This window comes from Rana temporaria, chromosome 1 (genome assembly GCF_905171775.1).
Source record: "Rana temporaria chromosome 1, aRanTem1.1, whole genome shotgun sequence".
NCBI lineage: Eukaryota > Metazoa > Chordata > Amphibia > Anura > Ranidae > Rana > Rana temporaria.
Genome location: NC_053489.1, coordinates 181,904,115 through 181,931,851, shown reverse-complemented (window position 1 = coordinate 181,931,851; position 27,737 = coordinate 181,904,115). Strand labels below are relative to the sequence as shown.

The window sequence follows — 27,737 nt, the reverse complement described above, 5'->3', positions numbered from 1 at the left end:
CCCCCCTCCTGGACTATGCCAGGCCACGTGCCTTCAGCGCGGGGGGGATTTTGGGAAGGTGGGGCTCTGTGCACCCCCCCCATGCTGAGGGCATGTGGCCTGGTATGGTCCGGGGGGGGGGGCAAACCAGGTCATATGCCCTCAGCATGGGCGGGTGCTTATGGGTAAGGTACAAAAATAAAACCAGCACACAGGTTTTCGACAAAGTCCTCTTATTAAAGCAGCTCCAGCATCTCTTCTCCGTCTGGTGATGTCTTCATCTTCTGGCCGCGCTGATGTCTTCCTCGCTGCGCTCTTCTTCCGCTGCCAGTTCTTCCTTTGGTTCTTGTATCTGCTGTAGTCTGCCTCTGTTGGTTCTTCCTCCAATCTTCTCTCTGCCGGTTCTTTTATAGACATGGTCATCCAGAGATTCTGCCCTTTGTGAAGTCACTGCCCCATCATGCTCTGGGCGGCAGGGAATACATGGCAAGTATCCTGAACCTATCTGGGACTGCTGCCTATGCTATTTGGACTTAGGGGTGCAACGGATCGTCACCGATTCGTGATCCGAACGGGCCACCCCGTTCGGATCGGCACACTCCGCGATCCGCGGAGCGCTCCGGAGCCTAGGCCTAGGAAAGTCCCCGGCTTCGGCCTAGCTCCGGAGCATCTTGCTCCACCCAGTCTGCTTGCCAGAGCCCAGCGTGACACGCCTCCCCGCCTCCCCGGGGAGGCGTGTCACGCTGTGCACAGGGCTCTGGCAAGCAGACTTGGAGACAGTGAAGCACTGGTGTGAGAGGAGGGGGGGGGGGGGGAGAGCAAATTCAGGGTTGGATTATAAAGAGGAAGCAGGTGAGGCTGTTTGGGACTTGTTAAAGGTACTATCTTGATGTTTTTACAGCAAAATATATATATATATATACATATATATATGTATGTGTGTGTGTGTGTGTGTATGTGTGTATGTATATATGTGTATATGTATGTATGTATGTATATATATATATATATATATATATATATATATATATATGTATGTATATATGTATGTATGTATATATATATATATATATATATATATATATATATATATATATATATATATATATATATATATATATATATTTCTTTTGGACCAATGAAAACGGACCCTTTTTTTTTTTTTTTTTTTGCTGATCCGAAAATGATCCGATCCGTGACTCCTGATCCGATCCGTGAGTTTTTTTGATCCGTTGCACCCCTATTTGGACTCATTAGTGACACCAATACAATAATCAGTACACTGTACTTGGTGACACTGACAGAGTAAAAGGGGTAACGGGGAGGGGGGGCGATTAAGGGATGAAATATGCTTACCTTTGTGTAGTGCTTGTACTCACTGTCTTATGCCCTCGCCTATCACACTGGAGCCGAAAAGGGCTCCAGGAGAGGAGATTGCATCATTTCCTGTGCATGTGTTAACATTGCACAGGACATTCTGCCATTTGTCAACTGATCAGCAGGTTCAGGCCATACATTTTTGGCCTGGAGCTGCACATTGATCGGTTCTGAAACTAATTTGCTCACTTCGGGGACGGTGCATGAGAATCAAACAGGCATGTGATTTTGTGCAGCCGGGCTTCCCTGCTGGTAAAAGTACACGGGGCAGTCCAGTTAAAGTGTATTTTTCCCACAAATTGCGTTTGAAACACTGCTGAACAAATATACTGATATAACATCCGCCATTTTTATTCTCTAGGGTCTCTGCTATAAAAAACAAAAAAAAAAACATGCTTGGGGTTCTAAGTAATTTTCTAGCAAAAAAAAAAACTGATTTATTTTTACTTGTGAACAACAAATGTAAAAAAAAAGCCTTGTTTTAAAGTGGTTAAAACTTTTTTTTAATTCCAATATTTTTTATTGTTTTCATCCAAATACAACAGAAAAATACAAATCCATATTTTATACTCAGTGCGTTTTATGTGCATACAAAAAATTAGTTGCAAAAGCTAAAAATATCCATCTATCGCATTCCCACCCCTCCCCTCCCTCCCTCCTATCCTCCTTTTAAAGTGCATACACGTTTTTAGTTCTGTTCTTTCCCTTAGGTTATTCTTTCCCCATCTTTCCTTAAATTAAAGTGAGCAGCCTAGTTTACTTAACCAGTGCTCCCATATGGCATTAAACTTTTTAAGGTTACCGCGTCTAATCCATGTTCCCCTTTCCTTCCCAACTGTGATGTTCATTACGTTGAACCATTCCTCTACTGTGGGTGGATTTTGTGCTTGCCATTTTAGTGCTATTAATTTCCTCGCCTGGAACAGGCATCTTATCACTGCTTCTAATATATCCCTCTGCCCCATTCTCTCCTCAATGCATCCTAATAGGCAAATTCTGGCTTCAAGTTCCAGAGTGATTCCAAAGGTTGCATTTATGATGTCCAGAATCTTAACCCAATATCTATGCAGTTTTGGGCATTTCCACATCATATGGATGAGGTCCCCTGTGTTTTGACATCTGGGACATTTATCATCAGACTTCCATCCAAATCCATATAGTTTCTTGGGGGTATAATAGACCCTGTGGAGGAGATATAAATGAGAGACCCGTTGTGACGGGGCTAATGAGACCACTGTCCCCAGTTCCAGTATCCTATCCCATTGGTCACTAGTTATAGGTCCAATATCCTCCTCCCACCTCTGTTTTTTCCTGCTCAGCTTCTCTCTTCCTATTAATTGATCACTGATCCGTTCATACAGTTCTGAAATAAGACCTTTCAGAACCCCCGTCTTAATTAATCTTTGGAGGTGCGTGAGCTTTTGCCATCTTACCGGCTGTACTTTAAATTGGGCTTGTAATGCATGTCTGACCTGCAAATAGGTAAAAAACATGGAGTTTGGAATGCTATATTCACTACTTTGCTCTGAGAAGAGTTTTAATGTACAACCTGTATACAGTTGTGCCACTCTGGTTATCCCACGTTTCTCCCATTCTTTTAATTTTCCCATAGCCAGTATTTCTTTTAAATTATTATTTTCCCATAATGGGGAGTATTCTGTAAGTCCTATATAGCCCAAAGCTAGTTTTCCTGCTTGCCATATTCTTACCATCATCTTTACTGTTGGGTTTTTCACCGCAAAAGAGTTGGCCTCTAAAGTCTCTATCACAGATCTATGAGGAGACCCTCTTAATATCATTTTCCCGCTTGCGTTTCCTCCCCCCTCTATGCTACACCCCCCCATATGCTGCAACTGCGCCGCCAGAAAGTAGCAATAAGGGTGTGGAATCGCTAGCCCTCCTCTGTTTGTTGGTAATTGCAACGTTCGGAGACTAATCCTTGCTTTTCCCTTTTTCCAAATTAGGGTCCTAAAGAGGGTCTCTATCTTTTTAAACCATAGATTGTCAATCCATACTGGGGAGTTGTGGAGTATATAAAGCAATTGTGGCATCCATATCATTTTAATAAGATTGCTACGGCCGGCCACCGATAGTGGCAAATGTCCCCATATATCCGCTTTACGTTTAAATTTACCCAGAAGTGGCGCTAGATTATTATTTATAAATTGTTCTGGGTTACGTGTTACCACGATGCCCAGATACTCCATCTTCTCCCCAATTTTTAATTGAGGAATACCTATCCCATCCATATTGTTTACCGGTTCAAAGTGGTTAAAACTTAAGTCCTCCAGAGTTGCGCTGTCACCGCGGAGGACTTCCATCTTCACCTGGCCTTCCTTGCAGGTTTGTGGCCTCTGGCTACATGAGTTGCCGTGGACGCCATGACGTCACTCTTAAAGGCACCAGTTTAAAAAAAGAAAGTATTCAAAAATGTAGATCTTGACGTTTTGAACATGTATAGACCCCCGATCTCTCCATAAAGAGTACCTATTACTGTGCAAAAAAACGAAAAAGAAAAAAAAAAACATGTATGTATGCCCATCATTAGAAGTGATAAAAAGAAAATAAAGGTCTGGTGTGTGACCCCTCTGACACCTCCATCCCTAGTAGTACACACAGACAAAAGGGGTAGCCCTGGGACTTTGAATGAGGTGAGAGAGGTTTAGCCAATGTTCACAGCGAACAATGAGACAAAAATCTATTATTTTCAAAGTGTTGTGTAACAGAGCGTCGGCAACAATTGTTGCGCACCCCCTTTGGCGGTGGACGTCTTGCTGACGCCTATACATCACCGCCCGTACACGATGCTGGGGGCGTAGCCTTCGGGCCCTTGTGGGCATATCTGGACGTTCAGCACGGCTGGAACTTTGTTTCACAACTTGATGGTTGGATAGAGCGGTCACATCTCTAAGAACAAACTGATTTTTTCTAGACATGAATATAAGGGGCTTAGTGGAGACTGCAGTGAGAAATACCCCCATCCAGACCATGCTGATCCTACGGATGTTCCCCTGGCTTTTGTTTGCTCCGTCTCCTCAGCTCCCGAGCTGGATGCACTACACAGCCGCCATCCTGATATCCAGTATTTGGCAATTAATTTCAGCCTATTGATGCAACATTCATGCATCTGCCCCTGAAGAAGCGAGCAGGGTCTCGTGAAACTAGTAGGGCTTTATTGATGCTTGTTTAATGCCTGTACATGCTGGGTATTATTGTCTGCATTATGTCTACATATTTCCCTGTTTATATGCATGTACATTTTATTTCCTTATTTTATGTGTATCCACTGGCCCAGCAACTTTCAAGTTTTATTGTTGCTCATTGATGTATAACATTTTGTAATCTTTATACATTTACTTTCATCTGTGCTGTGTACATTTGGCTATAATGCCGGGTAACTCACAATCATTGTTGTTGCCGCTCTTTTACATAACACTTAGAAAATTATAAATTGATTTTGTCTATGTTCGCTGTGAACATTGGCTAAACCTTTCACCTCATTCAAAGTCCAAGGGCTACCTCCTTTTGTCTTTTTGTCATCATTAGTGGGTGGATGCAGGGCAGTATTCTAATGGTGGGCATACCACACCTTTTTTTTCTGCCAGAGATTTCTTAATCCACATCAATTAACATGAATGGAGGAATCTGTTCAGCCCACAGGCAGCATAAAAAAAACCACACACACACACCCAACAATGACCAGCAACGTACTGGTATGTCGCTGGACATTGAGTGTTATACCGGAATAATGCCGAAACCTGCAGGCATCATCTTTGTATCATTTTATTTAGCTGGTGGTCGGCTTTCATGTAAAAGCAATCCTAGCAGCTTTTGGCCGCTAGACTGCTTTTACAAGCAGTGGGAGGGGACGTCGCCGCCGCCTTCAGCTATTCTCTCAGCTCTCCTGTCCCACAGGGGAACCCGAGAATGCAGCTTGTGGACAACAAATCTACGCTTACTGCGGTTTTTTTTCTCACAAAAATATGTAGAATACATATCGACCTAAACTGATGAGAGAAAAAATGGGTTTTTAAAAAAAAAAAAAAAAAAAAAAATGTGGGATATTAAAGCAAAATTATTATTTTTTTCAAATTTCGCTCTTTTGTTTAGAGCGCAAAAAAAAAAACCGCAGTGGTGATCAAATACCACCAAAAGTGAGCCCCATTTGTGGGTAAAAAGGACACAAATTTTGTTTGGGTACAGTGTTGCACGACCGCACAATTGTCAGTTAAAGCGACTCCTGCCCTGTCTTCCAATCACCTAATTTATAATCCATAGAAATTAGGGATCGACTAACATCATTTCTTGGTGCTGATAAGATACCGATATTTTGTACATTTAAAAATAAAAAAATGTATACACTGTCATTTTACTTTTTATTTTTATCACTGTTATTGCTGTCACAAGGAATGTAAACATCTCTTGTGACAGTATATATGAGCGCCTCTTGATCCCCTCCCCCCCTTGTAATAGGTGATCAACACTGGTTAGAGCACATCCACTATTCACAAGGTGGAGGAACCTGCTGGTGATTGTGGCAACCAAGATACTTTTTTCCATATGTCTGCTGTTAATGAACTATTATAGTGACACCTGGACTCGCTGAACGATATATATTTACGTGCAACACTTTATATATACATTTTTGTTATGTGATTAGGGCTGCAACGAACGATTATTTTCATAATCAATTAGTTGGCCGATTGTTTTGATCGGTTAATGGCCTTAAAAAAAAAAAATGTTGCTGTAATTTGCATTTTATTTATTTTTTTGCCCAATTTGTTGGGCAGATAACAAAACACAAATTGCCGCAAAAATGCATTACACGTTTTTCTGCAGATTCTCCATTGAAGTATATTGAATAAAAAAAAAAAATGGCACCGTTTTTTGCGTTTAAGTCCTTGCCCTTTCCAAATATGCAGCAGCTGAAAAAATCATGGATGATGGAATATCATAGGGATCAATTTATGTCCCTTTTTCATCTGTAAACGGATGGATGAAAAAGCGGACATATGGTCCGCATGTGTGAAAGATCCCCAAGTCTCTCCACTTGAGACAGAATCGGGAAACTCTGCATTGGAGATGTCAGGGGGGGGTTGAATCGAGATCACTATTTTTTAATGATTGTGCAGGTCTATGTTGTAGACAACTATTTTTCTCTTATCGTCCATGGACGCACACGGCCTTCTCAAGTATTGACATATGAGTTATGTTTCTGTTCACAGGAGAGCACTAGGCAGAAAATGTTAGATATTTAAATGTTACTTTAAACAGTTGAACAGCCCCGCCCAGGGGGCGGTCCCTCTAGACATAACCCTCCGCCCTGCAGTCAGCAGCTCGTTTTTGATTTTTTTTTCCTGCCTAGCAGAGGACGTGGCTCCCTTTGGGCCCAGAGTCCTGAAGAAATTTTTTTTTTTTGCGATTCTTCTATAAACTGTCGGCTGGGTGACAGGCTGGATTATATACGTCCTTGTAGTCTCTCCAGTCCGGCCAGCGAGCGTGAGCAGTCCTTAGCTACACGCTGGGTTGGCCACGACATGCCCCACCGGGTCGGCCGGTGAGCTTTTGCTCCAGGGTCCACATATGACTGGGCTGCTTGCTGTCTCGGTGGACAGGGCCCGACAGCTACTCCAACTCAGTTGTATGTCTGTCAGGGTCGCACCAGCAGATCCTTGCATTGACGGGTAAGTACGGTTCCTCCTGCCCCTGCAGGTGGAAACAGCTGCCCATTCCTGGGATAGGGGGTTCTCCTGTCCTCCCTTTCCCTGCTATGTCATATTTCCCCCTTCTGCTCTAGCGGGGCTCGCTGCGACCGGGGCGTACCTGTGGGGGCACTCCGGGTCCCAGTGGTGGGGTGTCTGGGCCCGTTTTTCTGTGGGGGGTGCTTTGCCTCTGGGAAGTCCATGCCTCGGCCTTCGCGTCCATATCGTGGTGCTCAGGCGCCATTTTGTCAGTGCCAACGCCATTTTTAGTGTGCCTGCTGCTTTCCATTGTATTTTACCATTGGCGGTCATCTTGCTGTGGCGCAGGTTGTTGTTGCAGGCGGCCATTTTCTTGTGGTTGCGCCCTTTTTTCTGAGGCGTCTGGCGGCCATTTTGGAGTTTGTTTTGGCCTCTAGTGCTGGCTTCCTGAACGGCCCACGGCACAATTCTCCAGTTTTTTTTCAGTTCTCCTCAGCTGGACCAAGGAGAATGGTCATTGCATCCGGAGGTGTTTCAACTCCTTTGTCAGAGGTGGAGTACACCAGACGTGGATCTCCCGGCCTCTCGCCTAAACTGCAAAGTGTCGAGGCTCGTGATTAGGTCCAAAGATCCCTGGGCAGACACGTCGGATGCGTTGGTGGCCCCATGGGGTCAGTATCGGCTAATTTATGCCTTTTCCCCCATTGAAGTTGCTTCCTCGGCTGCTTTGCAGAGTGGAGGCCGAAGGGATACCGATGATTCTGATAGCTCCTGATTGGTACGCATTTCTTGTGCGCCTGGTGGTGGCTGCCAACACGGGAGGACCTTCTATCTCAAGGTCTCATACTTCATCCTGCTTTACAGTCGCTGGCTTTAACGGCATGGCTGTTGTAAGCCGGGTACTAAGGGACTGAGGTCTTTCAGACTCGGTCATCTCAACTATATTGAGGGCACGGAAGTCTTCCAGGAAGATCTACCATCGCACCTGGAAGGCCTACATCTCTAGGTGCGAAGAGATGGGGTGGCGTCCACGAACATTTTTGGTTTCCAGGGTCCTGCTGTTTTTACAGTGAGGAGTAGTTTAAAAAATTTGCCTTAAGCACCATTAAAGGACATATTTCAGCCTTGGCTGTGTTCTTTCAGCAGCCTTTGGCGGCTCATTCTCTGGTAAGTACATTTTGTGCAGGGGGTTCGTCATGTACTCCCCCCCCCCCCCCCCCCCCCCCTATTAAATCACCTCTTCCTCGGGATTTGAATCTGGTGCTCTCGGTTCTTCAGAAACCTCCCTTGAAAACATCAGAGATTTCTCTTGACACTATCTCAGAAGGTGGCCTTTTTAGTGGCCGTTGCGTCTGTCAGACGTGTCTCTGAATTGGCGACCTCGTCTTGCAAGTCGCCATACTTGGTCCTTCATAAGGATAAGGCGGTGTTGCGCCCGCAACCTTCCTTTCTTCCGAAGGTGGTTTTGGCCTTAATGAGGACATTGTACTTCCGTCCTCGGCCGGAACATCCTGGAGAGGTTGCGCTACGTGAAGTTTTGTTTTTTACGGATACCGTTCCCACCCTTTTTTTTTTTTTTTTTTTTTTTTTTTTTTAAATTCAAACTTTTATTGAACAAAATACAGTTGACAATCGCCACAAATGGCAGGTATACATTGCAAAGAACAGATGGCATGAATACATATGGTCAAAAAGAAAAATGATTACAACAGAGAGGGAACAGATGTAGATAGGCCGGCCTAGCACAGCAAGAAGGCAAACGGTCAAGGGCTCAGGGCCTAAATAATGGCAGAGTGCACAGCTGTATAAGCATCCCAACCATGATACATATGACCTAGAGCTAACTGCAGTGCGTAAAATTATACACAAACGATAATTAAATATTTTTATTTTTATGGCTGCATGGGAAGCAAAGCAACCCATTGGCGGAGAGGGTACAAACTCCAAACACGGGGCATCCGAGAGAGTAATGCGCAACAGGATATGCTCAGCATCGGACAAACCGCCCATGTTTGGACAAGAGGCGGGGAGGAGAGACAGGGGAAAAGAAAGGGACAAGGGCCTAAGGGGAAACAAAGGGTGAGGGGAGGAACAGAAGAGAAATGGCAGCAGGATAGAACAGAACACTTCGACCGGGAGACGGGAAACGCCCACCACGTTCAGACAGACTGTGCCACCTCCTAGAGGTAAGCGTCCGTATACGTAAAGTGAGTCCATGGTCTTCCAGGTCTCCCGAAAGGCCTCCTCCCTATTATGCAGGGTGGCAGTGATATCTTCCATATTTCTGAGTTCATTAACTTTTGCATACCACAGGGACTTAGCCGGGGGATTCTCCGATCTCCAAAAGAGGGTAATGCACGCCTTGGCAGCGTTCAAGAGCTGGATATTGAGAGAGGCCATATATTTGACAGGTCACTCCGATAGATGAAGCAGACAGGCCACTGGGTTCCCCCCAAGGAAGCACCAGTTGAGTGTTCAATCATACGGGTCACCTCGAGCCAGAAAGGGGAGAGCTTGGGACAGGCCCAAAAGATGTGCAGCATCGTCCCCACCGCAGCGCCAACACAGGTTGGAAACCTGCAGGAAAAAACGATGCAGGGCAGCGTGCACTCTGTACCATCTGGTCGTGATTTTATAACATGTCTCCTGAACTCTAGTAGCTATGGAGGATTTCTGAGCAAAGTGGAGAATCCTCTCCCTCTGGGTGTCGGTGAAGGTAGAGCCGAGCTCCTCTTCCCATTTAGAGAGGACACCCCTCGTTTTTTTGACACTGCTTGGGGACGTCCCACTTGTCAAGACTTGAGAAGGCTGTGTCCGTCCATGGACAATAAGAGAAAATAGGATTTTTTTTTTGTACTCACCGAAAAATCCTTTTCTCTGTCGTCCTTGGACGGACACCACACCCACCACTCCTTTTTAGGTTTGTACTGCTTGTTACGAACTGAGGCTGCAGGGACGAGGGTTATGTCCGGAGGGACTGCCCCCTGGGCAGGGCGGTTCAACTCTCAAAGTAACATGTATTTAAATATCTAACATGTTCTGCCTAGTCCTCTCATATGAACAGGAACATAACCCATATGTCAAGACTTGAGAAGGCTGTGTCTGTCCATGGAGGACAGAGAAAAGACTTTTACGGTGAGTACAAAAAAATCCTATTTTTTATTTCATTTAAAGTTTGAAAGCATGAAAACACCTAGATGGTCCTACTCGTCCCCGTATCTTTCCCCCCCAACCTCCCCCCACCTTACACTCCCTCTTCCCTCTCCCCCCCCCCCCCCTTTTTTTTTTTTTTTTTTTTTCTCCTTTCTTCTTCTCTTCCCTCCCTTCCCTCTCTCCCTCCCTTCCCCCCCTCTTATTATGATAGATGGGAGTGTAAACTAAGGTGTGTGTATATCTCGGGTAGATGATTTCTTTATCCCTAGGAGGTCTGTCAATAACAGGAGAGGTAGAATAGGAAATAAAAAGGTGCTAAGATATAATACAAGCCCCATAATAAATTTAGGATTACAAGGATGGATCTAGCCGTGTACCCACACAAATATTTTTATGTATGTATGTATATGTTAAAGTGTGTTTTTATGTATGAAGAATCTATGAATTATATGTGAGATGTTGATTTTTTAAAAAGTTTGTAAAGATTTTTTCTATGAGAAAAGAATAAAAACAATTTAAATATAAAGTTTGACCAGGTTTGCAACTGGTTTACTATAATGTAGGTAGTCACACATCCATAGAAGCCTTAGGATAAATTATAAGCATAGGTGATGGTTGCATTTGGGTTTGTGTTGCATATTCATTGTTATCCACCAGACATTTCACTGCAGGTAAATCAGTCCCTGTAATTTAACCACTTAATGACCGCCGCATGTAAATATACGTCAACAGAATGGCACGGACAGGCAGAAGGACGTGCCCGTACGTCCCTGCCTAGACGGGTGTCCAATCGGGGACCATTCGTTTCTAGCCACCTCCTCGCGATCGCTCCCCAGAGCTGAGGAACGGGGAGAGCCGTATGTAAATACGGCTTCCCCGTTCTTCACTGTGGCTCCGTCATCGATCGTGTCATCCCTTTTATAGGGAGACACAATCGATGATGTCAGACCTACAGCCACACCCCCCTACAGTTGTAAACACACACACTAGGTGAAACATAACTCCTTCAGCGCCCCCTGTGGTTAACTCCCAAACTGCAACTGTCATTTTGACAATAAACCATGCAATTTAAATGCATTTTTTGCTGTGAAAATGACAATGGTCCCAAAAATGTGTCAAAATCGTCAGTGTCCACCATAATGTCAGTCACCAAAAAAATTGCTGATCGCCGCCATTAGTAGTAAAAAATTTTTTTTTTAATTTATAAAAATGCAATAAAACTACCCCCTATTTTGTAAACGCTATAAATTGCGCAAACCAACCGATAAAAGCTTATTGTGTGTGTGTGTGTGTGTGTGTGTGTGTGTGGTTTTTTTTTTTTTTTAGATGTAGAAGAATACGTATAGGCCTAAACTATGGAAAAAAATGTTTTATATATATTTTTGGGGGATATTTATTATAGAAAAAAGTAAAAAAAAATATTGCTTTTTTTTCAAAATTGTCGCTCTGTTTTTGTTTATAGCACACAAAATAAAAACCGCAGAGGTGATCAAATACCACCAAAAGAAAGCTCTATTTGTGGGAAGAAAAGCATGCAAATTTTTTGTTTCGGTACAACAGTTCATGACCGCGCAATTACCAGTTAAAGCAGCACAGTGCCAAATTGTAAAAACACCTCTGGGCATTTAGCTGCATATTGGTCCGGGGCTTAAGTGGTTAAACCGCACTAGAAGGGTAACCTGAAGCAAATGTCACATTGACTGGTATAGAAGTATGCTCCTTGTACTGCATTGTAATGTATTTTACATTGAGTTGCTGTTGTAAAAAAAGTTCTTATTTCCCCTAACATTACTTGCACATCAAGAGCTCAAGAGAAAAATGTTTTCGTGGCCAAGGTATGCATATTTCTGTATGTACAGTGTTTTGCTTGTTCCGTTTTTTTTTTTTGTTGTAATGTATTAAATCTGTTCATTGGCGGCAAAATTAATTTTTTTTTTTTTTTTTTTTTTTTTTTTGTAATAACCTTTTTAATAAGGCTTTCAAGTATTGATGGCTGTTGCTGTCCCAGGCATTTGGTATCACTTTGCCTGTGACAGGAGCCAGCACTGTTCAGGGAACATTGGCTTATGCAGCTCTGCTTTACAGCCACTTTCTTCTTCTACAGCTGGCTCCATTTGCAACACTGATGCTCTTTGGTGGGTCGGGAACCTTTGATCTGGGCTTCCCGACCCACTATCCCAGAGCAGAAAGTTGCGGGCCACATCTGAGGGCTCCGCGGGTTGGGCACCAGTGGCCAGCAAGCATTGAGGTAAAACGCCTTCTGCTTGCTTTCTGTCTGGATCTAAGCATATATAATGTCTATTTCATATTTACCTGTGAGAACAAGCATATGCGCGCACTTGGGCAGTGATACACAAACCTATGCAGTTTGCATCCAAATTTATGAATTTATAGTAAAAAAGCTAGCTTTGATAACAAAATAAACCCTACCTCTTTCTGCAAAAATAAAGTATCAGTTTTTCCTAAAGCTATGTTGCATAATTTTTGGAAACTAAATCTTTGGTAGACTTGCTGTATTTATAGATGGCTCACCTTGCTATCCTCTGTAATTGTTGCTGTGTTTCTTGTTTTTAGTGGCTTATTTGAGGACAAGTTTGATGGACCAATGTTACAGATTCTTTTCATGAATCATGCTATTTCAAAGTAAGTGGCTTTTTTAATTTGATTAAAGGCAAGCTATAGACTGTGTTTTTATTACATGTACAACCCCAATTCCAAAAAATTAGACTGTAAAATACACATAAACCAAATGCAATTTACAAATCTCATCCATATTTTATTCACCTATCAACCGATCAAATGTTTAAACTGAGAAAACGTACTAATTTTAATGAACAAATTAGGATTTTTTTTTTTTACATTTGATGGCAGCAGTTGGGACAGGGATACAAAAATCTGGTAAAGTAAGCAATACAAATAGTGAAGAGCTGGAAGAACATTTTGCAACTAATTAGGTTAACTGGCAACAGAACAGTAAGATTGGGTTAAAAAAAGAGCAACTTGGATTTTCGGTGACTCAGAAGTAAAAATGGGCAGAGGTTCACCAATTTGTGAAAAACTGCATCTAAAAATTAGATGAAAGATGGATAGCCGCACTCCAAAAAAAACGTCCAGGTTGTCTTTTATTCAAATAAACAGCAAATACATCACCAAATCATAAAAACAGGAACAGGGGAACAGCCGACGTTTCGCACAAGATCAGTGCTTATTCATGGCTGAGCGGTGACTCTTTCTTGTATGCATCTAAAAATTGTTGAACAATTTTCAGAATAATGTATCTCCGGTGTATAATTGCAAAGACTTGCAATAAATCATATACAGTACATCATGTCAAAGGATTCTGAGAATCTGGAGAAGTCTCCACATGGGACAAGGCCAAAATGTAATATTGGATGTCTAATCTTTGAGCCCTCAGGCAGCACTGCATTAAAAAGTTGTGATTCTGTGATGGACATCACTGCATAGACTTGCAAATTCTCCAAAAATTTGCTGTCTGTGAACACTGTTGCTGTGCCATCGAAAATTGTAAGTCAGGAATTGAAAAGTTCTATCATGCAAAGAAGCTATATTTGAACATGATAAAGAAACCCTGCCGTCTTCTCTGGGCCAAAATTAATTTAAATGGCCTGTTGCAAAGTGGAAAACTGTTCTGTTCTAGCAATAAAAAAAAATTACCTAGTTTTCGGCAACTATGAGCACTGTGTACTCCAGACTAAAAAGGAGTGTGTCCTTAGAAGCCTGCATCTCTGATGGTATGGGGGTGCATTAGTGTGTATGGAATGGGCAGCTTGCACATCTGCAAAGACACTAGCAATTCTGAAAGATATATCCAGGTGTTAGAGTAGCATATGCTCCCATCAATATACAGTTTCAGGGAATGCCTTGCCTACTTTAGCAGGACAATGCTAAACCGCATCTAACGGCATGGCTTAGGGGGGAGGGGAGCAGATACCTGTGTAATCCAGGTATTTGCTCCCACTTCCGGGCATAGGTTTGCCGCGGTGACCTACGCCACGTCCGGGGCCTCCTCCGGCTGTGTTCTGGGTGACACGTCCCAGAAGACAGGGACCAGTGGGATCGCACAGCATGACTTGCGCATATGCTGTAGGGAACCAGAAAGTGATCACTTCCTGACTCCCTTACCGAAGATGGTGGCGCCTCCACCCGAGGGACAGATTGGCTTCGGGTGCCGACATCGTGGGTGCCCAGGACAGGCAAGTGTCCATGGTAATGGGAAGGACCGCAGCGGGCCTTTTTAGTCCCAAACACATCACCGTCGCTCCTTTTGAGGAGAGTTTTTCTCAAAAAATGGACATCTCCCTCAATTGTGAACCCCCGGTATCCAGGTTAAAACAAGGTAACAACGATTTCGGTAGCGGGGACCCCTGCTTTTTAAGGTCCCTGCAGACAGGAGGGCCGAGGCGGTGGCCCATGTTCACGGTAGTGGGGTCAGCATTGTGTTGTCAAATTTTTGCACCACGAGTTGGTAGAGCAACAAGCCTGCGAACAAATCTGCGACAGCATGAAGGTTTGCCCCCGCCTGACTCTCGGGTTGGGGGTTGCCTTCAAGAGTATGCAGCTCGGTGGGCCTCTCTTTTTGACCGGTGGGTCTGCAAAATGGTTTCATCGGGGTACAAGTTTTTCTTGTCCATCAAAAAGATTCTTTCCTTCAAACCTTCATCTTCTTCCGGCCCGTCGGGACGCTCTGTTTGGGGCAATGCAGGACCTGCTGATGCACGGGGTGATGGTTTCAGGGATTTTACTCCAATCTGTTTGTAGTCCCAAAGAAGGACGGTGTCCGTCCAATCCTGGATCTCAAGGCCCTCAACACCTTTGTAAAATTACAGAGGTTCTGGATGGGATCAGTTCGCTCTGTGGTCGCTGCACTCCATCCGGGGGATTTTCTGGCATTCTTGGACATCAAGGACGCATACTTGCATGTCCCCATATGTGTCGGGCATCAGAAGTTTCTGCGGTTTGCAGTCGGACGATCACTACCAATTTGTAGCGCTCCCTTTTGGCATCGGCACCAAGGTGCTTGCTCCAATTCTAGCCTTACTGAGGCAATGAGGGATTGCAATCATGGGCTATCTGGGCGAACTCCTCCTGAGAGCAGATTCCGCCTCAGAATTGGAGGATGTGGCGATTGCCAGTCAGACTCTTCGGGAGTTTGGTTGGGTACTAAATCTCCAGAAGTCAGTATTGGTGCCGACTCAACGCCTGGAGTACCTGGGATTGATTTTGGACAACTCGGCGGCAAGCTTTTTTCTCCCTTCAAACTGTAGACTCTCTTCAGGCTGCGGTGAAGATCTTGGCATCCTGCAGTTGGTCGTCGCTACGCTTTTGCATGCGAGTCCTCGGTACCGTATGCTCAATTCCACACCTTGCAAAAGGAGATCCTGTCAAGATGGGACAAATCTCCGTCATCTCTGTATTGTCAAATCCGGATGAGCTGCCTAGTCAAATGATTTCTGACCTGGTGATGGAGGTCTCTGGCCCTTTAGGCCGGGAAGTTGTTCCTTCCTTTTTCACTGGACTGTGATCACGATGAACGCCAGCCTGACTGGTTGGGGGGGTAGTTTGGGGTGTACAGTCGACGCAAGGTTGCTGGACGCAGGAAGAATCCTGCCTGCCGATCAATGTGCTGGAACTTCGGGCGATCAGGTGGTGCCTCTCCACATGATCAGAGACTGCAGGGATGCCCAGTCAGGATCCAGTCGGACAACGCCACGGCGGTGGTGTATGTCAACCATCAAGGAGGAACAAGAAGCTCAACTGCAGCATTGGAGGTCACTCACATCTTGCGGTGGGCAGAGCGCAGCGTGCCGGCTCTATCGGCCGTATACATTCCGGGTGTAGGAAACTGGCAAATGGACTACTTAAGTCGTCGGATGCTGGACCAAGGAGAATGGTCGGGGGGGGGGGGGGGTTGAGTGTAATTCAAAACTTTTTTAAGAGGTTTCTTAGCGGACACAATCTATCAATTCAGTGTAGTTGGTTACTGCAGGAGAGGTCCTTGCCAGTCAATATCCTTTGAGGTCCATTTGTCTTGCCCTTCTGCATTGGCTGGTGAAGTTGGGGGGGCCTCACTGTTAGGGTTCAGTTGAACAATGCATGTCGGTGGCATACATAATTTGTAAGGGAGGCACTAAAAGTGGGCTGCTTGGGAAGAATTGGATCTCCAAAACGTTCCTAGCGTGGAAAGTTGGCGTTCAGATTTTCTCAGGTCCGTTGGTAAGTTGTACAGTGTCATATCTAGGACCAAGGATCCCCAAGCGTTTGCGGTGCATGCTCTTGTGATGCTGTGGAACCAGTTCCATTTCAGCTTCTAAATCCTTTGAAGCAGATGAGGTAAGAGGAAAGCATATCTGTGGTTCTGATATCCCCAGCCTGGCCCAGAAGATTGTGGGACTCTGGCATCATAAACTTGTTGGTGGGCAAATCATGGATCCTCCCGGTTGGACCTGAAGTCCAATCTTTTTATTTTTCTTATTTTGTAATTTTTACCCTGCTGAAGGAGTATTACCTTAGTACTTTTGCCTAATGTGGGGCTTGGCAACTTCATCCTCGTAACTATGTTGTGGACTGCAGCCTGGCATTTTAACCACTCTTGAGTCGACCAGGGTCTGACCCTGAGTACAGTCAAGGGTCTTTTTTTATTTTAACACTTGGGTCTTTCAGAGACCCATTGCCTTGCATTTCTTGGTGTAAGCCTTTGTACAAGGGGTCATGCATATTTCAGTGGTTGGGACTCTGTGGGACCTCAGTTTGGTGCTTTCTGTATTGAAGGAATTTGTTTTAACCCATGCAGGACAATCCCTTAGTCCTGACAGGTTATTTTTCTTGTTGCCATTTCTTCAGCTCGTAGAGTTTTGTATTCTTCTTGCAGTTTTTCCTGTGATTTGTGTTTTTTTTTTTTTTTTTTTCTCTGTGTCTAGTTATCTAAAGTTGGCAGCATAACCGTATCATAATACCATCTGTCCTTTTTGATGTACTCCAAGAAAAGGTTTTTAACGGTAACTTTTTTTTTTTTTTTCTCATAGGCAGTTCCGTCAAGAAATTGAGGATTTTGTTTCAGGCCTGCATCAAAAATATGAAGAACAGAAGAGGGCGAACCCTGAAAAAACAACGTTTAATATTAGTCCTCAGGTAACTTATCTCGTAATTAAATTCACAATGACAACCTTTATCTTAATGAGAGATTGTAGTTTTCATATCGTGTTTTTTTTTTTTTTCCCCTTTTTTTTTCCTTCTAGCCATCAAGTTTTTCGTTGAAGGAAGATGGGGGTTCCAATGAAGATGCATTCAGTGTTTGTATATTATATTAAAAAAAAAATTCCCTAATGTAAAAGATCAGCTGGATGCAAATATTTGTGTGTAAAGACCAGCAAACTTCTAAATTGGATTTTTCTAATATGTGGCAATCCACATGCCCAACAGTACTAAACCCTCCTACCCTTAATAGTCAGGGAAGCTAACCTCTTGGCCTCTGTTTGATCTGTAGCTGCCATGGTGTTTCACATATGACCAGATTTTATGAGCCATTTATTGGCATGACAGTTCAGTTAAGATCACAAGCAACTGATATTTATCATTTATGGCAGACCTTGTAAGTGACTGCTTTGGGAATCTGCTAAATTGATGGGTTTAATTCCACTTTAAATGGTAACGCTCTGTAAAATTGTTTGACTTTAAAAATACTTTTTTTCTGACAGGTTGTTGGAAGTGTCCTATACGTTACCAAATTTTGTATTGACAAGCTTGGGCAGCCGCTCCTAAATGAAAATCCCCAGTTGACCGATGGATGGGAAATACCAAAGTATCCTAATATGAAGCTTCATTTACACCCACTCATGGGTAATTCTCTTATTATTGTATTGGATGCTTTGTTTAAAAATCTAGAACGGCAATAAAATGTAAACCTGTTACATGTGGCAAATCTAAGATGGCATTTTGATTGAGGTAGCAACTGATCTGTTTTCTCTTTTCTCTTATCGTCTATGGACAGACACAGCTCCTTAAATCTTGACAAGTGGGTTATGTTCCCTGTTTACAGGAGAGGACTAGGCAGAAACATGTTGGATAATTAAATACATGTTACATTAACAGAGATGAACGGCCCCCGCCCAGGGGGCGGTCTCTCCAGACATAACCCTCCTCACTGCAGAATTGCAACCTCAGTTTTCGTTCTGTCTAGCAAAGAGGACGTATGGCTCCCTTTAGGCCCAGCGCCCTGAGGAGAAATTTTATTTGACTTTTTCTTGAATATTCTTTCAACTGTCGGCTGAGAGACAGGCTGGATAATATAGATCCTTTTAGTCTACTCAGTCTGACCAGCAAGCGTGGGCACACCTTTGCAAAGAGGCTGGGTCTGCCACGCCATACCCCATGACTCCTGGGGTGGCCGGTGAGCTTTGCTCCGAGTTCCACATATGACTGGGCTGTGGTGTTGTCTCACTCACAGTGGACCGGGCCGACAGATACCTCCATTGCGGTTGTAGTTCTGTCAGGAATGCGTCAGCGAGTCCTCGCTCGGACGGATAAGTACAGTCCCTCCAGCTTCAGTGGGTTGGTACTGCTGGGTTTTGGGGGTCCTTTTCTCCTCCCTTCCCTGCTCCTTTTCCCTTGCTGCATTGCTAACATTGCCACTGTCAGGGGGGAGGGGGCCTTCCTGAGGGCACTGTTATGTGGCCTGTTTTTTTTTTTTTTTTTTTTTTTTTTTGTATGGGGTTTTTCACTGTTAAAAAGCCATAGGAGGCTTTTCCTGTTTAAACGTGGCATTTTGCCACCATTTGGCCCACAGGTCCCTACAGATGCTGCACAGTTGCCTCTCTTTTCCTCACACACTGGGCAGTCTCCTCCTGAGGGGAGTCCCTGGGTACCCCTGATCAGCGCAGCAAGTGGGTAAGAGGCCCTGAATAGAGCTTCTGTTTATTTGTAAGGACAGGTGTGCATACACCTCCATATTACACATTCACTCTATGTAAATATTATTAATATTTGGAGTCAGTATCTGGGTCCTTCCCCCACATGCTGGTGGTGGCAGCAGGTGTTGGCACCTGGGATTCCCACAGAGGTTTTATTGTTGGTCCTGGACACGTTTGTGCCAGGGTGGGGGTGGACTGCGGATGGGCTGTAAGAGTGCCCCCTTCCCCCGTTATCCCCTGGGGAATGCTGTTATGGAGCCATGGACCAGGTAACTGGGTAGTAAAAAAAAAAAAAAAAGCAGGATAAGGGATTTATGGGTGCGCTGCTCACTGCTGCAAGGGACTCTCTTAAGCTGGATAGTGCAGCTGGGTTTCCGCCGAGGGCTTGGTCTTTTTTGGATCACACAAATCGGACTGCTCTGTGTAGGTTTTTTCCTTCTGTACCCTTCTTTGATTATTTCTAAGGCGGAATGAAAACAGCCGCTGAGGGCTTTTGTAGTCCCTCACCGCCGGGCGGTTCAGTGCCCCTTTTCAAAAGGTGGGCTTCTCCGATGGTGGACTCTCTGGGTGTCATGTATAGGTGACCACTCCCTATTGCGGGAACCCCCGCTTGTATGGATCCGACTGATAGAAGATCTGAAAGTACTGACCCGTTCCATGTTTACCATGCTGGGGTCTGACTTGCGGTCTATTGTGGCCACTACTCTGGGGTCTCAGGCGGCGCAGGTGCCATTTTTTGGCAGGTTTTTCAATTGCATTGAAAACTCCCATTGGCGGCCATTTTGTCGTAGCTATGGCGCAGCTTGCATTGCGGTCGGCCATTTTCCTGTGGCCGCGTCCTGAACGCTCGGCGGCCATCTTGGAGTAGTCCTGACCCCTAGTGCTGTATACAACTCACGGAGTGAGCATTTTGCACCAGACAGTGGAGGAGTACCGACTGTCTCCCGAAGTTATTAGGCTAGCGTACCAGCTGGTCCAGGGCCTCATATAGGTCTGTGATGCTTCATTGAATACTGCGCCCTTGTTATCCAGGGCTTCTGTTTCAGAATGGTTTTATGCACATGGTGGTGTAGTGGTTAACTCCATTACTTGGCAGCAAGAGAGTAATTGGCGTCAGTGTCCGGATTTGAACCAATCTGCCTGGAGCTTGCATTGTCTCTCCCTGTGTGGGTTTCCTCCGGGTGCTCCGGTTTCCTCCAAAGGCATGTGTGCATACACCTACATAATATACATAGTGTGTGTGTGTGTGTGTGTGTGTGTGTGTGTGTGTGTGTGTATTATTTAGGGGCAACCCTCCCAGGCAGTCCTGGGGGACTAATCCGTCCCTGGGTACGTAAGCCGATCACGCCGCCACCCAAATCCTGCCAATGTATGTAGCCTTCCCTCCCTGTCTCTAGGTGGGAGGGGTGGCTTGCAGGTTCACAATTCGGTGAAACCTCCCTGCTCTCCGACCAGTGGGTCTGCGAGGTGGTCTCTTCGGAGTACTAGATAGGGTTTCCTCCTATCCACAGAACAAAGTTCTTTCCTCGTGTCTTCCTCTCCCGGCCTGTCGGTCTGCCTTGGACAGTGTGGGACTTGCTAAGCTACGGGGTAATTTTACCTTTCCTGCAGGTCGAGAGGTTTGGGGTTTTCTATGGGCCTCAGGCCCTAAATACCTTTTGTGAACGTCGGGTAGTTCCGCATGGAATCCATTTGTTTGGTAGCTGCGCTCCATCCGGGGGACGTCCTGGCGTCCTTGGATGTCAGGGACGCATACATACATGTCCCGTTTTGCGAGTGTCAGTGGTTTTTTTTTTTTTTTTTTTTTTTTTTTTCTGTGCTTCATGATGAGAGAGGGTCTCTGTCAGCCTGTGGCCCTCCCTTTTTGATCTGGCATCAGCACCATGGGTTTTCAGCTGGGAGCTCGCACTCATCCTAACTTTGGGACAGCGAGGCTTTGCCTCATTGGCTACTTGGACAACTTTCTTCTGAGAGCAGCTTCTGTCTCAGACCTAGTGGATGTGTTATTCCCATTCAGACCCTTCGAAGACTCGGGTGGGTGTTAAACATTTAGGCCAGAAGGTGTAGCTCAGTGGCAGCAAGCCTGCCCTCCATGTGTGCGACCCAGGGTTCAAATCCTGGGCATGCTAGGTTCCGACTCAGTGTTGGAGTATCTAGGGTTGATCCGGATTCCTCGGAGAAATTGCAGACTCTTTAGTCTGCGGTGAAGGTATTGACATCACACAATCGGTCTTCTCTCTGGGCGCCTGCTGGTCCGCCTGGAATGGTAGCCTCCTTTGAGGCGGTACTGTATCCAGTTCCACTCGGGTTTTCCAGGGGAAATACTGTCCAGGTAGTAAAAATCTCTTGTCTCTGAAATCATCAGATTCCTAGTCGGTCTCTGAGTTGGTGGCGGAGATCCCCGACTCTTAGGTCCGGGAAGTTGTTTCTTGCTTCCAGTGGTCAGTGTTTACGACAGATGCCAGCCTCACGGGTTGTGAACCTGGGGGGTCCAGTCGGCCCTGAGTCGCTGGACTTGCGTGGACCTACGCCTCCTCCCTGAATGTGCCAGCTCTCGTCTGGTCTCGGTAGCTATCCAGGGTCGGGCCTGGGTGGGAGACCAGGTGCTGTCTACCGTTAATTGTCCTATTTTAGGGGATCAGGCTATGCTTCTCCTCGTCGAGAAGGTTGCAAGGTCGTCCGATCTGGTTTCAGTCGGACAACGCCACGGCCGTGGCTTCGGTCTACCATCAGGTATACCGGCAGGCGGACTACTGGAGTTGCCAGATGCTGGACCAGGGCGACTGGTCTTTGTGCTTGGTGTTTCGGCTCCCTTGCAGGAGGTGAGCCTTACAGGGCATGGATCTCCTGGCCGCTCGTCTCCACCGCAAGGGTGTCGAAGTTGGTGGCCAGGTCTAGTGGTCTGGTACAGACGCGCAAGTCGCGCTGGTGGCCCTGTGGGGTCTGTATCGGCGACTTTTTGCCGGTCCTCCATTGTAGTTGCTTCCTCGGCTGCTCCACGGAGTGGAGGCTGAGGAGATCCTGGCCATTCTAATCGCTCCAGATTGACCTTGGCGTACTTGGTATGCCGATATCGGGCGCCTGGTAGCAGAAGTACCCTGGCGGTTGCCAGGGCGGGAGGTCCCTCTGTCTCGAGGTCCCATACTTCCTCCTGTTGTACAGTCACTGACTTGTTCAACATGGCTATTGGAAGCCAGACTTTAAGTGACCGGGGTCTGTCCGACTCGGTCATCTCAACAATGCTGAAGGCACGGTAGTCTTCTTCCGGAGGATCTACAGTCGCACCTGGCAGGCCTACATCTCTTGGTGCGAAGAGATGGAGTGACGTACTTGGTGTCCAGGGTCCTGCTGTTTTTACAGCTTAGAGTGGATCTAAAAATTGCTTTAAGCACAGTTTGGGGGCATGTTGCTTTTTACTGCTTTGTAGGGGGGAAACGGATCAAAAAACTTACGGTTCGGATCGTTTCTCGGATCAGAGTCACGGATTGGATCATTTTTCGGGTTAGCAAAAAAAAAATGTAACGTGGCTCAAGCACTTTCAGCATGTGTTTAAAGCCCTTGTTTTGCACAACCTAATATGGCCACATGTCTGCACCTATAAACACACTGATAGCGTTTTATGGCTTTAGCCCATCTGATTGCAACAGGGTGGCTGCTTAAATGCTGAGGTGATAAGCGGTTGTTGAGCAGCTTTAATTTTTACTCCTGTCGGTGAAACATCGGGGTGATGTCGCTTCAAATGCGTGGTCATGCTTGATGTGTTTCCACTGTCTTATGGCTTTCTTGTGCCACTGTGCCTACACGTCACGGTTTTATCCACTAATCTCTTTCCTTCATCATATTTGACAGGGAAGCCAAAATGCTCCCATACAGGGGGTTTAAATGATGCGGGGCGTTTAAGCTCCTCCGTTCCTCTGCTCACCATGACCACGCTGTGTGTGGACTGAACATGCGCACAACTTTTTTTTTTCCTGAAATCAATCTGCGGATCACGTGTGCGGTTCGGATCAATATCTTTGGATAGGATCACTGATCCGTTGCACCACTACTGCTTTGTCACTTAAGAGCTCTTGCACAGGGGCTAGCTGGCTCAGCATAATTGCAAGAGTGTATGCTGCTTTGGTGAAGGAAATACACCAGCAATCTGTGGTATGGAGCTTGCAGTCTTTCGTATAGTGTGTTGATCTGGGTGTTTTTGTAGATCATAAGCTTAATGGCATGCAATGCCAAGCAGTGGCTTCCAAAGCAAGCGAAATCTTTTCTTATATTAAAAGGTATGGACTCCCAAGAGCGAGATATAATTTTACCCCTGTACATTAGCAATACCTCACCTGGAATATGCAGTTCAGTTTTGGGCACCAGTTCACTAAAAGGATATTTTGGGTAACGTGCAGGGAAGAGCCAAACCAAACTGATAGACATGGAAGAGTTCAGCCATGAGGAAAGATTGGAGGAACTGAATTTATTCTCTTGTAGAGGAGGTTAAAGAGGTTGTAAATAGAGCTGCACGATACTGGCCAAAATTAGAATCGTGTTTTTGTTTTGTTCTTTTAAAGATCACATTTCTCGAGGCGTAGCATCTTTCATATTCTACAAAAAAAAATTGGTTTAACTTCACTGGTTGTTTTTTTCTTAATTCAAGTGTTTTCTTTTCCTCTTAAGTCGCCTAGTCAGGGCCTCTCTGGGTTGGTGGCTGAGATCCCTGGCCCTTCAGTCCATCCCTTTTATTGGCCTGACCGGTTGGGGGGGTTCAGTTGGCCCGATCAACGTCCTGGAACTTCGGGCGATCAGGTTGTGCCTCAAGTGGTCAGAGGCTTCAAGGGCGTCCTGTCAAATCCAGTTGGACGACGCCACAGCAGTGGCATATGTCGACCATCAAGGAGGAACAAGAAGCTCGGCTGCGGCATCAGAGGTCTCTCTCATCCTAAGGTGGGCCGAAAGGAGCGTACCGGCTCTATCTGTGTTTCAACTCCTTTGCCAGAGATGGGGCACGCCAAATGTGGATCTACTGGTTTCTCATCTCAATCGCAAGGTGTCGGTTTGTGGCCAGGTCCAGAGATCCCTGGGCAGACGCGTCAGATGCGTTGGTGGCTCTGTGGTGTCAGTATCTGCTGCTTTATGTTTTTCCCCAGGGAGGATGCAGAGAGTTGCTCTCATCCCTCACAGCCGCCATAATACCCCACGCTCTTTATAGACGGGGGCGGAGGAGATCGGCACGTGCGCAGGGACGTGGATTCAAAGATGGCGCTCAAACAGGAGCCCTCAAAAGCACATGGAGGCCGGCAGCTCTTCCCCAGGGGACACCAGCAGCAGCTGAAGGGGGCACGTAAGCTCTGTCGGCAGTCACTAAATGGCGGCCTGCAGTCCGAACACGAACCGAGCGACGTTTGTGTCTGGACCGTCAGGCCGCCAGTGTACAGCACCACATCCCCACGGCTCCATTCAGCAGTCATTGGTTGCAGGGCGGGCACCCTGCAACCAATGACCTGGCGTGTGCGCTCCGCCCCCTCCCGATGCTTACTATCTTGTAACTCCTGGCTGGAGCTGCCAGGTAAGCCATGACGTTGAATGCACGCCCCATCCCATGCCAGTGGTGTTTGCCGAGTGAGAGCCATGAGGTATGATGTGCTATGAGTGCTGCTTCACCAAGACTCGGTGCAGCTCTTATTCCCTGCAGCTTGTTAACTCCTGATCCCTGCCTGCCACAAGTTATGTGGGGTGTTTACAGGGTCACTCTGATGGGCACAACAAAATGTGCTCCTCAGAGTGCCCCTTAATAATAAATATGCCCATCATTGTGCCTCATGGCATAAGATGTGCCCATCAGTTTGCCCCTTAACATAAAATAAGGGGCGTTCTGATGGGCGTATTTTATGTTAAGGGGCACACTGATGGGCAAATTTTATTGCGCCCATCAGCGTGCCTTTTAACATAAAATGTGCCCATCAGAGTGCCCCTTAACATTAAATATGTCCATCAGCATGCCCCTTATTTTATTATAAAGGGGAATGCTGATGGGCACATATGTTAGTGGGGGCAGAGTAATGGGCACATATTATGTTAAAGGGGCATGATAGGCACATATTATATTAAGGGGGCACTCTGATGGGAACACCTGATGTAAAGGGGCACTCTAATGGGGGCACATGATGTAAATCCGAACTCTGATGAGCACACCTGATGTAAAGAAGCACTCTCATGGGTATAACTGATGTGACGGACACCTGATGTAAAGGGGCACTCTGTTGGTACATAATGTAAAGGGGGGGGCTCTGATGGGGACAAATAATGTAAGGGGGCGTACTAATGGGAGACACCAGATGTAAGGGGGCCTTCTGATGAAGAAACCTGATGTAAGAGGGCACTCTGATGGGGACACCTGGTATAAGGGGATACTCTGACGGTGGCAACTGACTTATGGGGGCACCTAATGTAATTGCTTTGGTACGGGTACCTGATGTAAGGGGGGGGAACACTAATGGGGACATTTACAGAGAGTGTGTGGAGGAAACGGTAAAAGTGCCAGAGTGTGGCTTGTGCCAAAAAAAAAGTAGACGCGTACAATCTTTCATGGCACAGACTTGTGATTCGGACAAATCATTTTTTTAGTTATCGGTCCTCCTTGAATATTAATTCACTACCCCTGCTCTGTGGTTGGTAGGGCACTACCAAGACACCCACTCCATAGCATGAAACTGTGTGTTTAAGTTGCATACGTTATGTAGATTGCTAAACTGAGCACAGTAGTATATGCTTATTGGTACCTCAGCTTGTTAATATGTCTTCCCTTAGAAAGAATTCAGGGACTAAAAAAGACAAAGCACCACCGCCTGAGACAGGAGGCTCTAGCCGTACCTGCTCGGTACCTTCCTCCCTTGTAAATCTTTATTTACCAATACAGGAGGAACCATTGCCACCATCTGCAGTAGCTACTTCTCCAGTGGCACTTGGGCCTGCATATGTCACTGAGGACGCTTTTATCGCAGCCATGGAAAAACTGGAGGAAAAGATCGCTAGGCTAATCGCAAAGTCATCGGCAAAGGGACAAAAATCGAAGCAGATCTCCTTCAATGGTGTTATCCCCTTTCAGAAAAATCTGATGAGGATGAGATGGAGAACACCTACAAAGGGCAGGGATTTCGGAGGAACTCTTTTCTGCTTCCCAAATGCTAAGGTCACAGGTGCAATGTTATGCTGAAACCGTGCATACTATGTTCAAGTTGCCCTCTTCGCAGTTAAAGGGTCACTAAAGGAAAACATTTTTTTTTTTTTTTTTGCTGAAATGACAGTTTACAGGGTATAGAGACATAAAAGTTAACCGATTCCCTTTTTAAAAATGATTAAAAATAGATTAAATTAAATCATATAATGTGCCTGCAGTTTCACTTTCGTTTTTAAACTGGTTTTATGTTTATGTGAAGTAAAGAGACCCACAGAACAAAAACAAACAAATCCAGGGCAGTGTTTTGTTTTTAAAATGAATCTGATTGGTTCTGAGGAGTTTTAGACACACAGTAATGACAGCTTAGACCACCGTGAAAAGCTCCCATTACTGTGGTTATAAGGAGCCAGACAAGCAGGAAGTGTGGAGATCACAGCAGAATTACAGCCACTTCAAAGCAAAAACGAACAATGAGGACATGAAACCAATACTGCAGTAAGGTAAATGAAGCTATTTAGCTAAAAAAAAAAAATTTCCTTTAGTGATCCTTCAACTGAATTGCCTGTCTCCTCCCTGGGGTCATCAAAATCCCTGCAGGGTGCATGCTCTTTTCCAGTCCATCCTTTGTTAAAGAAACGCATCTACGCAGAGTGGTTAGACCCAGACAAGCGTTTCTCACCTCCAAAGAAATTTGATATTTATCCTATGGAGGAAGAGTTTTCCAAGAAGTGGAGCCTGCCTTCGGTAGATGCAGCCATTTCTTGTGTAAATAAGAACCTGACTTGTCCAGTGGATAACGTACAGGTGTTTAAAAGAGATTGAAATCTTTTTTTATTGAAGTCTTCCTTCCTTCTTGCTGGGTCAATCGCCCAACCCGCTGTAGTAGCAGTAGGCATGTGTCAGGTCCTCAAGGACCAGGTTAAACGGGGGGGCTGAAGGACCTGCCTCCAGAACAAGTCAAAATCTGGGGGAATTTGCCTAGAGCCTTGTGTTTTACAGTGGACGTGATGAGGGATTCGATTCTGCAAACATCGCATCTCACACTTCAGCTGGTGCATGTGCGCAGAATTCTTTGGCTAAAGCATTGGTCTGCAGAGGCACCATGCAAAGGCTTTTGATTAGTTTCCCCTTTGGGGAAGATTTGGAGAAATATATCCAAAAGATATCGAGTGGGAAAACCACTATTACCAGAGAAGAAGACAAACGAGACCTTGTTTTAAACGTTCACTCTCCCCGACTCCTGGTAAATCTACCTCCAACCAGTGGTGATGGCATTTTCAGCCAGGCCCAAAAGAACAAGAAGCAGTGGGGTTCAAGAGCGAACAAGCAAAACCCCAAAGTCTTTGCATGAAGAGGCGCCCCCGCTTGGCCGAGTGGGGGACGGCTTTATCAGTTTTCAGCGGCATGGCAGACGGAAATCCAGGACAGATGGGTAGTATCCACAGTATCCCTAGGGTA

At 45.6% G+C, this 27,737-nt stretch overlaps 1 protein-coding gene across 1 annotated transcript in view; it reads left to right on the top strand.

The window, feature by feature from the left end:
* ZCCHC8 (zinc finger CCHC-type containing 8) overlaps window positions 1-27,737 on the top strand; it is a 107,228-nt gene that overhangs the window by 12,814 nt on the left and 66,677 nt on the right. Inside the window, exons 2-6 of the mRNA XM_040347271.1 lie at window positions 11,989-12,025; window positions 12,765-12,833; window positions 17,234-17,339; window positions 17,447-17,500; window positions 17,906-18,009. Coding sequence (XP_040203205.1) covers window positions 11,989-12,025; window positions 12,765-12,833; window positions 17,234-17,339; window positions 17,447-17,500; window positions 17,906-18,009 — 370 coding nt within the window. The remainder of the gene's footprint in view (window positions 1-11,988; window positions 12,026-12,764; window positions 12,834-17,233; window positions 17,340-17,446; window positions 17,501-17,905; window positions 18,010-27,737) is intronic.